The sequence below is a fragment of the Stegodyphus dumicola genome, chromosome 3, assembly GCF_044657685.1.
Source record: "Stegodyphus dumicola isolate Sdum_Otavi_A_Nest chromosome 3, ASM4465768v1".
Taxonomy (NCBI): Eukaryota; Metazoa; Arthropoda; class Arachnida; order Araneae; family Eresidae; genus Stegodyphus; species Stegodyphus dumicola.
Window position 1 is genome coordinate 12471462 of NC_140770.1, and position 15736 is coordinate 12487197.

The following is a 15736-nucleotide window of genomic DNA, read 5'->3' on the forward strand; positions in this document are numbered from 1 at the left end:
AAATTTAATTTAACTTTACTATATTCTTGTGAAACAATTAATACTTACATATTTTTTATCTCCTACCTTCTTTTTTGTTTTATTGTTAAAGTATTATTATTATTTCTACATAAGAAAACACTTCAATCAAATAATATTACTCATCGTACAAAATACAATGAAATTTCACATTCATATTAAGAATAGGAGAATTTAGTTTATCACTCACATCAATATAGCTGGCGTTTATGTAATCTGAATCACTCTTGTTCGAATCTGTGTGTAGAACTACTCGGGAACGATCATCTGAAAGAATATATTTTCTTCAGAAAACTGCATGAAATGCAAAAATATCATTAAATGAATTAAAGCACAGCTTATTTCCAAAGTGCGTTATAAAGATAAATTTAAGTTTAAGGCACTTGCATGTAGTTGGTTCCAACCTAAATTTTTCAGAAACAGATGTTAATATCTGCAAACACTTGAGCAGATAAAGAAACGATCACTCAAAAATTAAAATAATCTCAAAATCAAATTATTTTAGGAAATTGAAAATAGTACAATTTACTAAATAAATATGAAAATTATAGTTAAATGGTAGACAGATAAAGAACCGATCACTTAAAAATTAAAATAATCTCACAATCAACTTATATTAAGAAATTGAAAATAGTACAATTTACTAAATAAATATGAAAAAATATAGTTAAATGGTAGACAGATACAGAACCGATCACTCAAAAGTTAAAATAATCTCAAAATCAAATTATTTTAAGTAACTGAAACTAGTACAATTTACTAAATAAATATGAGAAATATAGTTAAATGGTAGACAAACACAAATAGTATGTAAGTTGGGTACTTCTTTTTTATAGCAGCCACCAATCACAATTGGCAATTTTAGATTTGCGCCAAGATCTCAGCTATAATTTCGCCAAGTTCGTGAATCACGAATGTAAAATTAACAACACAATATACAGTAACAATACTACTCGCATGTCTTTTTCTATGAACATTTTTAAGAATCTTTAATCCGAACATGAGCATCTGGTAGCCCTAATTTGGAATTTGTTTTATTATCTCTTTCATATTTTGTTAGACAAAGAATTTTTGATTAACAAACTCAATAATTTCAAAGAGAAGGATGGCAACACTGTACGGGGGGGGGGACATTTTTCTCTCCAGCACGAGACTGTGTATCGAAAATTCTAATGATATGCTGTTTTTTGAATTATTTTGTGATATAGCTGTTCAACTGAATTTTATGGTTTAAGTGTAAAGAACATTTAATAAATAAAGGTAACACACAAATGGTTAAAAAGAGTCCCTTTAGGCGTAATGTAAAATCTGAAGGCTTTCAGATTTTTTTTTTTTTTTTTTGTATTTTTTCTTTGTTGTTGTTATTATTTTATCGCATGTAATTATACCAGCCAACTTCAACCAATTACGTCATAATAGGGTTTCCCTAGCATTCAACTACTCAGGTTGTCATAAATGAGACAACAACTTGGCGATAAATGAAACAACAATTTCGCGATAACACAAGGTGAACCCTAAAGTCAACTTTAACCGAATTCGCAATTTCATGCATCTCGTTAACATATTTAAATTTTAATACTTGTATACTGTTTTTAAAATTTTAGAAAAATTTACCTTGGCCCGCCAAACTTTTTGTTTCCGATTTTTGGCCCGCGATCGAAAACGTTTGTCCATCTCTGGTATATACCTTGAAGCTTACTTAATTAAATATATTTTATCGAACTACAGAGTGTTAATTAGAATGTGTTACTTACATGGTAAGATATTTCCATATCGATTCTTTTTCAGATTGCAGCTCTTCCTCGCGGCAGTCCATGGAGATGTTTGACCTTCCACCAATCGCTAAAAAGTGACACAAACTATATTAAACGCTATGGATTACTGGAAATCTCCTTAATAGCTACGCGAAACATCAAGATATTTTCGTATTATTGAAATAAATAGGAATTCCTGCAAAATAAGCAGTTATATAAATCCCTCAAAATAGGAGAATAGTGGAGAAATGCAAATTTTCCTTAACACGTCACGAATGACTCAGATTACTAATTACTACTCAGTCATTCATAGAGAAAAGTCAGTCAATAAACAAGAAGCAGATGTCAGGTATTCGGTTAACTGAACTGACTGACTTCATAGCAACCAGCCGCATCTGTAACGCTGTTCCATATTTTTGGAAGTTTCCAGAAAACCGAGCTCTAGAATTTAAAAAATACGTCTTCGGAAAATTTGGAAAATATCGCCAACTTGGCTGCAAAAGGTTTCGCCAAAGCACGTCAGAAAAATTTCTTTGACTATTTTTGCGATTCAACCAGGTATCGATTATAGAATTATAAGATCTGCAACATTATACACAAAATAAATACTTACAAACAATAACAAATGGAAGCAAGTTCGTTTAAACAAAAATACCTGTTAAAATTATTGCATAAAATGCAACAAATAAATAAATAAATAAATACAATATGCATTATTATGAATATAAGCGAAAGCCAGAACACGATCAAACAAACACAAATATTTACATACATCTGCAGCAGTCTACAAAACATTATCATTTTAGATAACTAACCGTAACAATAATTAAAATAATATCTTTATAAAAACATTATAGGTTACAATATTAGTCATTCCCTTTTATCCTGTAGAAAATATAAAACTGAAATACGAACCAGCTCCCTTAGAAAATCCCTCCACGAAGTCATCCCCCTTTAGTTAGATATCTTTCGAGTGCTTTGACTTAAACAAATTAAGCAAATCAAACCAAAATATTTTTGATTCAAACATACCATAAAATTATTGTAAATTTATGCAAATAATTGAAGCGTTTACTTTTCTTGATTTAATACTAGATATTTAATATTTATGTGTTAGCAGTTATTATTTGTTTTGGTTGGTTTGGTTTATTTAATTAAAGCAAAGCACACTAGGGCTATCTGCCTAAGGGGAGGGATGCCTTCGTGGAGGACTTTCTAAGGGAAACTGGCTCGTATACACTTTACACATGGGGAAAACCACGAAAACGCCCATGCAGCCAGCCCGTTCGCGGGATTCGAACCTCGGACCGAACTACCAGTGTTCAGCGACTTTACCGCTCGGCCGCTGGTAGCTATTTTTTGTTTTGTTTTTTTAATTTATGATAGGTTAAGTTAGATTATTTGAATAGGTCAAAGGGTACAAGAAATAGTTAACAATTAGGTTAAGAAACGGATAAGTTTATCTTTTAAGGGAAAGCAAGTCGAGGGCAATTTGTTTATGGGAAGGAAAGTCTTCAAGAAGCATTTTTTAAGAGAAACTCGCCCATATCCACGTTAAAGATCCACAAAGAAACTCCCATGCAAGCAGCCTGTTCGCCGAAATCGGCACTCGGGTCGAAATACAACTGTTCAGCAACTCTGCCGTTAGTGGGCTAAGTGTCTAAAGCAAGAGATGCCTTCGTGGAAGACATTCTAGGGGAATTGATTCACATTCACGTTAAATATATTGTAAAACACGAAAAATACCCATGCAGCCAGCTCCTTTTTCTAGATTTGAAAGCGATGATGAGGCAATGCAATTTTGTGACCAATTTGAGTGTGTTTCGTATCATTTGTAATTTTGTGTATTTACTGAAGTTTTATGAGTCTAAATTTATCACATTTTAGTTCTAAACTTTGTTTTTTTCTTGCGTTACTGCTGGAAAATTGCCCGTAGCACGAACTGCACTAAAGCGGCGTCTACTGATAGAGTCTACCGGAGTATATTTGGCGGAGATCGGAGTCTCATCCAAAGTCTTGTCAATGTCACCAAAAAAATAATTTACAAAAGACGACCATTCAGTGCAAAGATTATGTTATGTGCAAAGATTAAAAAAAATATTTAAAAAAAATAATGCGGATAGGAATACTGCTAGTAAGTAATTAGCTGAGAAAATTTCCAATTTAATAATTTGTAAGAAGGACATGATTTTCTCATTAAAATCGACATAATCTCCAGTATGGATGCGAAAGAAGCAATAGAAGCAAAGAAAGACCGAGCGAAGCACATTCCTTTGAAAAAGGTTTTATAGTCTTATAGCATTGTGAGTGAGCTGATATCTGAAATTGAGAAGTTGATTGTTTATTTCCCAATTTAAATACTTAAATGCATTTTGTAAGTTAAGAAACTAAGTAATTAAATGATCGTAAAATAAAATATTTTAATGAGAAAATTAAAACAATGAACGTTAAAACAAATCTCGATGCTTCAAAGGGAAAAACACTAGAAGAAAATATCAATCTAAAGACTGAATGTTTTATAAAAACATTCAGTCTTTGACATATAGTTTGATTTGATTGACATATAGTTTGACATATAGTTTGATTTGATTGACATGTCATTTGATTGACATATAGTTCTAAAAGTTAGCTTCCAAGAGTATATTCTTAGCTTAATATTTTGAAGAAACAGATTCAATAAATCACAGGCATTATCGTTGTAAATAATCATCTCTTTTTAAATGAATTTGAATTGATTCATTCAAAACTAATACTGACCTTGAATTCTTCTACTAGCTGATTCGTACCTCTGACATTGATTAAAAAGTCCTCAAGGGTTTCTATGCGCATGCCACGAGCAATTTTGCTGTCACTCTTACTTCGTTTGAGCGAAGCATCTGAAAAAGACATCAAAAGGCATTTTAAAAATTTTGCACTCAACCATCAAACCGTAGGCAGAAACTTATATCAGAAAAGACGAATGTGTGTGCAGTGAAAGCAGAGTTAAACATTGCCATAAATGTATTCTTTTCATATGTACTATTTACTATTTATATTTGGGTACTATTCCGTTTTGATGATCGTAAAAAAATTGCAGCGAAAATGTATGCGCAAAAGCGCCAAATCTAGCAAACGCGCCCATTTAACAGCGCGCCAAATCTAGCGTACGCGCTGATTTCAGATTGCGTAAGTTTATATAATTCTATATTTCTTAAGACGCCATTGAAATACTAGTTTAATTATTAAATCCTTTTTTGATTTTAAATTCATTTTTGATATCCTATGGATTTAACAATTTGGGAATTGCCCATGACGAAAAGTATGCAATAGAATTTTGGGTAAAGTGCAGAATCACCCATTGCTTGACGCGTTTTTAAAAATTGCACATACTCCGTATCCATGTACACATCGACCTATTTTCAATAAAAAAAAAATCCCAGAACTGCACAAAAATGGCACTTAGCACACCTTTATCTATGTACACATGATTTTTACTTAAAAATGGTACTTAGTACACCTTTAACTTTATCTATGTACACGTGATTTTTACTTTATGATATTTTCACTTAAAAAGTAAACGAAAATTGACAAAAATTCAATTGTTTTTACCCTTGTAAAAAGCGGTAAACAAATAAGTGGGCGAATCTGCACTTTACTGAAATTTTTTCAAAGAAAAAGTTTCATTCATTATAAAAAATTATGTTTGAACAACCAACGAGATGAAATTATGCTTTAGCGATAACTCGGTAGCGAAATAGCGATGCAGGCATCCATTCCGTTATGTTTAGTAATTTTTATATAAATTATAATAATAAAAAAGTATGATATGAAATTAACCTTTCATCTAAATTAAAACATCAATCTTAAATACTTATTTACTCTTATACTTCCTTTCTTGCATTAGAGTTATAGCAATTATTTTTGGCAGCATTGGCATTGACAATAGTTTGGTGATTTTTTACGGCCCTCAAAACCGAATGGTACCTATATTCGTACTTATACATATACTATTTATATTTGAGATCTAAATTGATGAAAATATCCGAATGATTTGCTCGGAATATCTTCAACTGTAAAAAGTGTTACTACCAAGTTGGTAGAAAAAATGTTTCAAATTTTAGTTTAATTTTTTTGCACGGTACTCTTCTGTTATTCAGAAATGTATGTGTATATGCACGTCTGTATGTACGTACGTACATTGCAGAAAAAAAAGACAGTTCTAACTACTAGGCCGATTGAAGAAATTCAAATTGCGTTTTTCATGTCACGAAAGTGCGACTTCGGATATATATTATATTTATATACAGCAATGTTCTAATATAGGTGTTTTGAAACAAAGTCGGATTTTTTCTGAAATGACATGCCAATTTTTTTTCCATATTTCCATTCTACGACTCAATTTATGCTTTGATATTAAATTTTGTAAAATTTGGTTCGAAATTTACCGAGAACTTCAAAAATTTATTTTAGAGCATTTTTTGAGTTTGCCCCAAGAATAATTAATTCACTTAACGAAATTCTTAATTTATAGTAACCTACTCACTTTTTCACTGACGCAAGAGCGGAAAAAATGTCCGTCTTTCATTCTTTCAAATAATTTTAACAAAGTGCGTAAACCGCAATTTCGTTATTAGCGCTTATTATAAATACACCAAATTTCAAAATGCGCCAAAATGTAAATTCACGTATATGTTATCTTAGGGAATTTTGAATGAAAAACTCTAAATTTTTGCACGTATCCTTAGAAATACATCTACTTTGATATGATGGTAAAACTTTTATATGTTATGATTCAAAATGTTTTTCGAAAAATTTATAAAATTATTTAAAAATACGAATTTAAAAAATAAATCACAAAAAAAGGGCGAATTTTATTTGGAATAAACTTAAATTTCAAAATGGGAAAGGAAGAATAAGATAAGTTTAATAAAAAAAGAGAGATTCATAAATATATTGTTGCGAAATGTTAAGGCGCGGTAAGGTAGCTTCCCCGCAAAGCAAGTTTAGGGTTGCCATAAAATAGCAAGGTAGGAAGGGCTGCCACATTTGGTGAGAAATCGCCCAATTGGCGACAAAATTTTCGATATACCATGGACGGATGGAGAACCTTCTGGAACGAATTTTTACCGGTTTTGCTCAGAATGTTCTCGAACACAAGCCGAAAGCTATATAAACCCTGATGGTCCGCAGTCAGTGAATGTGTGTTCCTCGTCTAGAGTGCGAGTTAGTATCGAGTTGGTGTCTCATCTAGCGAGTCAATCCCTGCGGAGTCGATCGAGTTGACAGACAGGCAGCGAGTGCCGGGTGGGTCGTCGAGTGCACAGAATGAATCTCTTAGTGTAGCGCGGTTAGTGCGTCGTCGAGAGAGTGTGTTGAACACCGGGAACGACTGAGCCGAAGAGTCGGGAGCTGTGCCTTGTGTGTCGACGAGTGCATCGCGAGTTGAGTTCGAGAGTACGTGGAGTTCCGAGAACGACCGAGCAGAGTCGGGAGCTGTACTCTGGTGCTTTGCAGTGAAGCTGTCTCCACCTTATAGCCTGATAACCTGAAGGCTGTGTCGCTGATGGTTCCAACGAGTGTATAGTAGATCTTTGACGACTGTAAAGCGTGATCTTGGAGCTCTCCTGATTAATATTGGCTAAATAAAGTGTGTTTGGATACTTCATCAAGTATCTTCGTTATTCACTCCAAATCTACAAACCCCGTACGAACGTGAAGGAAGAAACTAACGTAACAACTGGTGTCAGAAAAGAAAAACACAAAAATATATTAAATTCAATTAGCATGGAGGAGCTAAAACTTTGACAGCTCATTTTTTAAAAACTACTCGTGGGATTTTTTACAAAATTTGGCACTTTGGCATAATGTGAGTACTAGAATCGAAATATGAAAAATAATTGGCATGTCATTTCAGACAAAGTCCGATTTTGTGTCAAAATACCTATATTAGAACAATGCTGTATATAAAATGTAATACATATCCTAAGTCGCGGTTTCGAGACATGAAAAACGCAAGTTGAATTTCGTCAATCGACCCATTAGAACGGGAGATATAGAACTGTCCCCCTTTTTCTTTGCGGAGTGTACGTGTGCATATGTGTGTATGTGGGAAACGTTATGTCATGATATTCCCTAATCTCCTACTGTGTGACGTATGCATTGCGTCAGCATGTGTTTCCCGCCTTCGGGAGAAGACGAGGATTAGCTGGCGAGCGGAGCAGACGTCGCTCGATCGCTCGTATACCATTTTCATTAATTGTAACCCTAATGTAATCTATATTTGTAAATAGTAATAAATGTGTGTTATCAACTATGGTCGTTGCCTTTCCCCACATTTTGGGGGCTCGACCGTGCCTTTTGTGCATGCGTTATAATCGAACCCTAGACACCAACAATCACTAAAGACGTTCAGAAAGCTAACAAAGGCAAGACGTGCCTTTATGACGATTTAATATTCTTCTTCAAGCTAGACGACGTATGTGAATGAAGACGTGCCTTTATGACGATTTAATATTCTTCAACCTGGACGACATATGTGAATGATGTTACATGCTACTTGTCCATTCTTCTGATTTTGGACGTTAAATCGAAATTCGATTTTGGATTACATTGGATTGGCCAAGATATATATTGGATTATAAGGACTGCCCCGAAGTTAGGTAGGCCCATTTTTCCCTAATTCGTTCATAATTTATTAGTATTACGATTTTAAGCTGTGTTTCTACTGTTTAATTCTCATTCATACATACCCTATTTTATATTCATATTGTCCTATTTTACTGTTTAAAGAACTATGGCCCTAAAATTAGGTGATGTCCCATTGATAGCGAATTCTCTTAAATATGGCACAACACGAGTTATTAAATTATTTAATACCGTGCTCGGATATTCCGATTTTGATCATTCTTCGCGAAAGAGAATGCGAAATTTTGCCGCGTTCCCGGACAGTTTCGATTTGGCAAAACATAAAGAACTTCTATTAAAAGATTTTTCTTTTATCAGATTTTATATCAGTGGCGAATTTATTACATTTGGAAGCTTCCACTAATAAAGATGTTTTATGTGAAAAAATTTTTCATGCGCTCACTAATCTGACGGATTTTCACAGTTCCGTAGATGTTAGTTTTTTATCCGATGACGATCATTCAATTTCAAACACCGACGCCTGTAGGTCTAAGTTCTTCTGTTCCCCCTTTCCCACCCTCCACGGCGCCAAGCCCAAAGTAATAAATTTGAATTCGAGTCGCTCCGGTGTTTATATGACGGCGAACACCGAGATGAGTCATGATTTATGGTTTATTTTGAGAGATCTTTCAAACACTTGCAGAAACTTTTCAGGCAATGATTCCTATTCAGTCCGCGCTTTTTTCAACGATATAGAGGATAATTTCCAATTATTCCCAAATCTTACCGACCAGCAAAAATTAGTTTTTGCGAAAAGACTTGTTGTGGGTACTGCTAAAACTTTTTTGTTTTCACAACGGAATCTCAATTCATACGACATGTTTAAAACAGTATTACTTAATGAGTTCTCCGATAAAATTACTTCTATTGAAATTCATAAACAACTAGAAAGAAGAAAAATGCGCTCGAATGAAAGCTCTTTGCAATATTTTATCGCAATGCGCGAACCGTGGTGACGGTGTTATCGACGAGGCTTCTGTCATTCAGTATACCATTCAAGGAATACTAGGTACCCCATCCGATAAAATTATTCTCTACGGTGCAAAATCATATTCTGAATTCAAAGAAAAGCTACGCACTTATGAATCTGTAGTTACGACTAGACATACAAATATCTCTCATCCATCAAATTTTAAAAATACGAATAATGGCCCCAGACGTGGTACTGGACGCAAAAATTCAGACCAACAACACGACACGAAATTTAATAATACTGGTCCATCTAAAACTAAACCACAAACTTGTTTTAACTGCAATGAGGTCGGACACCTCTCACGGTCCTGCCCTAATCGTTCTCTTGGCCCAAAGTGTCTAACTTGTTGTCGTTTTGGACATAAATCTATGGATTGCCGCCCCACTACATCAAATGAGACTTCCACTCCACCTGCCGAAGTAAATACCGTACAAACCTCTCACGGTAATATGTGTAAAACTGTCGTTATACTCAATAGCACAATTTCTGGATTAATTGACACTGGAAGTGAGGTCACATTACTGAACGAAAACACATGGATTCAACTTGGTTCCCCACCACTTTCAAATAATTCTGGAGTGTTAACTGGTTTCGGATTCTTGAAAATTCCTATTATTGGCTATTTTCAAACCATTATCAACATTGATAATCAGGACTTTCCGGCTAATATTAGAGTTGTTCCAAATCATTCTATGCAATTTTCTCTTATTGTAGGATGTGACGTAATTAAAAATGCTAAATTAACTATTACCCCAGACGGTATATATTTTTCAAAGCCTCCCGAGCAATGCTTTGAAACTGCTCCTGAATCTTTCATTTTTGCAATAAATGACGATGTTCCAGCTTTTGATATTGGTTCAAATGTTTCCAAAGAAACTCGTGCTGCGGCAGAACGTTTGCTGAATTCTTATGTCCCAAATAAAACACAGACGACAGATATTAAATTTAATATCACTCTATCCGATGATAAACCGATTTTTCACCCTCCTAGACGCCTTCCTTTTGTTGAACGGGAAATTGTTGACAAACAAATAAATGAATGGTTGAAACTTAAAATTATTGAACCTTGTTCATCTCCATATGCCAGTCAAGTTCTCGTGGTGCGTAAAAAAGACGGTACACCCCGTGTTTGCATCGATTATAGGAAACTTAATCGACTTTTAATTAAGGATCATTTTCCTCTTCCTCTTATTGATGACATTTTGGATAAACTTCAAGACGCGCAAATTTTTAGTACTCTTGACCTACGTAACGGCTTTTTTTATGTGCGAGTAGCGGACGAAAGTAAACCATATACAGCTTTTGTAACTCACAATGGACAATTCCAGTTTCTTCGAATGCCATTTGGTCTTTCAAATTGCCCTTCAGTATTCCAGCGCTTTATAAATTATGTTTTTCGTGATTTAATTATCAAAGGTTATGTTTTACCCTACATGGACGATGTAGTTATTCCCGCCAAAAATGAAAATGAGGCCATTCATCGTCTCAATCAAGTACTCAAAGTTGCTAGTGAATATGGTCTAGAAGTTAATTTTCGTAAATGTCAATTTCTTCACAAAAAAATCGAATTTCTTGTACATATCGTTGAAGACGGTAAACTTTTTCCTTCCCCTTCGAAAACAAAATCTGTAATTAACTACCCCGAACCTAAGAGTACGAAAGACGTCCAACGCTTTGTCGGTCTCACGGGATATTTTAGGAAATTCATCCCCTCATATTCTAGCATTGCAAAACCCCTTAGTGATCTCCTTCGTAAGGACACCCCCTTTCAATTTCATGCTGATCAGAAAGCCTCATTTCGCAGATTAAAATATTTGCTTTCTCAACAACCAGTTTTAAGTATTTTTAATCAAAAGAGTCCTATCGAAATTCATACCGACGCATCCATTGATGGCTTGGGGGCAGTCCTACTACAAAAATCTATGAACGATAACAGCTTTCACCCTGTCTACTACATGTCAAAGAAAGCATCGGACAATGAGCGTAAATACACCAGTTATGAACTCGAAGTCCTTGCAATTGTTGAAGCTTTAAAAAAGTTCCGTATTTACGTCCTTGGTTCACATTTTAAAATTATCACTGACTGCAACGCTTTTGTGCAAACTTTAAATAAAAAGGAACTCAATTCGAGAATAGCCCGATGGGTTTTATATCTCCAAGATTTTGACTATGAAATTGAGCACCGTACCGGCTCAAAGATGGCTCACGTGGATGCCCTCAGTCGCAGTCCATGTTGCATGACTATCCAAGACAGTGTCCTTCTCCAATTTCGCAAAGCACAAGAAACCGACGCGCATATTACGGCTATTAAAGCACTCCTTCAAACGATGCCTTCGTATGATAACTTTCTCGTTAAGAACAATCTCCTGTACAAAAACGTCAACGGCATTGACTTACTTGTGGTGCCTGAGGATATGCAGGCAAATGTCATAAAAACAGCTCACGAACGAGGCCACTTCGCCGTAATCCGCACTCAAGAACTTTTAAACAACGAATATTTTATCCCAAATCTGAAAGAAAAAATTGAGCGGTGTATCCGTAACTGCATCCCATGCATCCTCAATAATCGAAAGCGTGGCAAACAAGATGGACTACTGCACCCCATTGACAAAGACGACGCACCCTTGCACACGTACCATATCGACCACTTAGGTCCCCTTGCCACCACATCAAAGAAATACAAACATATTTTGGCAGTTATAGACTCGTTTACTAAATTCGTGTGGCTTTATCCGACAAAGTCTACAGACGCAGATGAAGTTATCAGTCGGCTGGAATCTCAAAGATCAGTCTTCGGAAATCCTTCACGGATTATCTCTGATCGAGGCCCTGCATTCAAATCCACTGCATTTGCAAACTATTGTGACACACAGAGAATAAAGCACGTTCTTATTACAGCTGGCCTCCCACGATCGAACGGTCAAGTTGAGCGTTTGAACTCCATTATTATTGCTGTCCTTTCTAAACTCTCCATAACCAACCCTGAGCAATGGTACCGCCATGTTCCCGCCGTGCAACAAATTATTAATTCAACTTTTCAACGTAGCATCAGTTCTACTCCCTTTGAACTTCTCTTTGGGACTAAAATGAAATCGCAAAACGACATAAACATCGCTGCTCTAATCGACGAGGAGATCAAATCTGCATTCATTCAGCAACGTGACGATCTCCGTAAGGACGCAAAACAGCAAACTCTAAAGTGCAAGACGAAAATCGCCGTACTTATAATTTGCGACGAAAACAGGCACAAAAATTTCAACTTCATGACCTCGTGGCTATCAAACGAACTCGGTTTGGCCCTGGTCTAAAACTCAAACAGAAATTTCTCGGACCTTATAAAGTCACCAGGCTCAAACAAAATGACACATATGATGTGGAAAAGTGTGCATTTTTCGACGGACCATCCAAAACATCTACTTGTGCTGAATACATGAAACCCTGGTCCAACAATATTGAACGTATCACTTGATTTTTATTAAACTGTCAGCATTATAGGTCCTCCTGTGTTTGGACAGATGACACCTGAGAACTTTCTAATAATTTTTTTCCTCATATCAACTTTTTAATTCATTTTGTCATACTAATGTTCTTTTTATTTTTAGTTAACTGCTGTGGTGTGTTTAAACTATGTTTTTGCTTCATTTGTGTAAGTATCCTCAGCTTTGTATCTACAGATTATTTTTTCCATACCTATGTTACTATATTATAATAATTTTTTTTTTAATTTGATGATATACTATGTTGCTTCAGGCGAGGTCGCCTGTCCGGTCATGATGGCCGAATGTGGGAAACGTTATGTCATGATATTCCCTAATCTCCTACTGTGTGACGTATGCATTGCGTCAGCATGTGTTTCCCGCCTTCGGGAGAAGACGAGGATTAGCTGGCGAGCGGAGCAGACGTCGCTCGATCGCTCGTATACCATTTTCATTAATTGTAACCCTAATGTAATCTATATTTGTAAATAGTAATAAATGTGTGTTATCAACTATGGTCGTTGCCTTTCCCCACATGTATATATTCATTCATATATAGATGCATGTATACATACATATATACATTTCTGAATACGGTCCTGAAGTGTACCTTTTGTTCTTTCGGTCTATTTATTCACAAAGTTAAATGAGTTTTTAACATACCAAAGTACTAACTCAGTATCTGAAAACACTGGAAAATATGAAAATCTTTAATATAATTATTCTTTTTTTTTTTTTTTTTTTTTGATGTTCTCGGTGGCAATGACTGGTAAAACAGTTTTAAACGGAATCCCAAGTTTTAAGATTTAGAAAACAGGTAAGAACCTGATCTTTTTGGAGATCTGCTTGAGAGTAAAATCTACTATTGCCTCTTTCTGACATTCTCCTGCCAGGTACTATGACTGGTATTTTGGGATGTAGCCCGGGGAGGGCTGTAGGTTTTGGATTTAATCGTGATCAGCAGACTACTTTGACGATGCTCGTAAATGGACACCTGAAATGCCTTAAATTTGACCGGGAATATAAGATCAGTAGGAAATGTAATAATGACCATTTCACGCCTGAACTTTTTCTCGCCCGTTTAGGACTTGAGGACCTATTGAAAAGACCTGCCTTCGTTTTGGATTTAATGACGGTTCATGTACTCGTGGATCTTCTCTAGCCTAATGGCTAACGAGTTAGGATCAGTAACAATAACAACAAATTTGAGCTATTTTCGGAGAAATGCCAAAAGTAAATAAATTATGTTAGAGATTTAGAACAAACTTCATTAAAACAATTTGTTTCCATTTTGACTGTTGATGCAAGCAGTGAAATTCTGGGATTATTTTTTCGTTCATAAAGCAAAGGTACATGCGATAATCATTTCAAGATTAAAACATTTCTCAAAAGAAATTTTTGAAAAAATTTCTTCCAGATGCGCACCTTTATTGTAAGCACAACGTGTGTTATTTCATTTCGTAGCTCTGGGCTTACAAGTCTCTGCGCTACGAGAAGAACTCACATACTTACTGGATTTCTTCCCAATTTTTTTTATTTTAAGTAGTATATTTAAATAGTTTACCCTTTAAAAACTTACTTTTTTCAATGAGAGGCAAAGTTCTAAAGCCACTGGTGACTAGAGGTGATTCTATCACTTCGTTATCTGGTACTTTATACATGACTGACCAAGTCATGGATCCTGAAAGTCCGGAATCTCGAGTGGAGAAAGAATTAGTTGACTTCTTTCGTTGCCTGAATGTACAGAACGAAAAGAACAAAAGAAAACCAAATAGTATAATCAGACAGGTAAATGATATATCAATATATCATAAAGAAGTATCTTAAATCAAGAACGAACAAACATTAACTCATTAAATAATTTTTATTTGGTAATTATATTCAATATTGCTCAGAAAATGTTTCCTGTTGAAGATAATCATCTACTATGCGAGCCCTGTGTGGTCTTGCGTTGGCGTCCTGTAACAGGAAAGCATCACCTATTGCCCCGGCATATGGGCACACATAAACATCAAGGATGTCATCTCTATAAATCTGAGTAGTCACGGTTCCCCTTGGAAAGACATGGAGGTCTGTGCGTCCACCCAAAGAGATGCCACCCCAAATACAGACACTGTCCCTTCCGTATGCATCTCTTTCACGGATGTTTGACGGTTGATAACGGATTCTAGGTTCTCTCCATATCAAATAACGTCTACTATCGCTTTCTACACTAAACCTGGACTCATCCGTAAAGAAAACCGCCCTCCATTCATCAGGCGTCCAGTGGACATGTTGTCATGTCCACTGAAAACGGTCCCTCCTATGGAGTGACGTGCGCGGCACACAAACGGCTGGTCGCCTTGCATACAGATCATCTTCGTGAAGCCTTCTACGCACAGTTGACGTTGACACGAACCTTCCGGTGGCTGCAGCAAGGAAGGATCTAAGCTATAGAGTCGGAGTAGTGGTTCTATTCCTGCGTGCACATAATGTCAAATATCGGTCATCGGCGCTCGTCGTAGCAGTTGGCCGTCCTTGGCTGAACCTCCTAGATGCCGAATCTGTGGTTTGAAATTGTCTCCAAAGTCTATGAAACACAGAAGGACTCACATTTAGCCATCTGGCCACTTCTGTTTGACTTTGTCCTGCATCTTGTCTCCCAATGGCTCTCCATCGCAGTTCTGCAGGCAAATGATGCCTGGAGGTCATTGTTACGAATTGGCTATCTCAAATTTCTGATGTCACTGTCACAGTGAAATATGTAGGCTTGCTCTCCAATGCTCCTCGCAGATGACGTATTCCGAAAGCAGCGCCACTAATTTGCATATCGTAGTTTTACTCAGCTATTCTTACTTGGCAACATATTCAAA

General features: G+C 35.8%; 1 protein-coding gene across 1 annotated transcript in view; it reads right to left on the bottom strand.

Annotated features, from left to right (window-relative positions):
* The window catches only part of LOC118201809 (receptor-type tyrosine-protein phosphatase mu-like), a 213955-nt gene that overhangs the window by 73683 nt on the left and 124536 nt on the right, over positions 1–15736 (bottom strand). The window contains exons 30-33 of the mRNA XM_085812574.1: positions 14464–14618; positions 4530–4648; positions 1773–1860; positions 209–285 (exon numbers count right to left, since the gene is read on the bottom strand). Coding sequence (XP_085668700.1) covers positions 209–285; positions 1773–1860; positions 4530–4648; positions 14464–14618 — 439 coding nt within the window. The remainder of the gene's footprint in view (positions 1–208; positions 286–1772; positions 1861–4529; positions 4649–14463; positions 14619–15736) is intronic.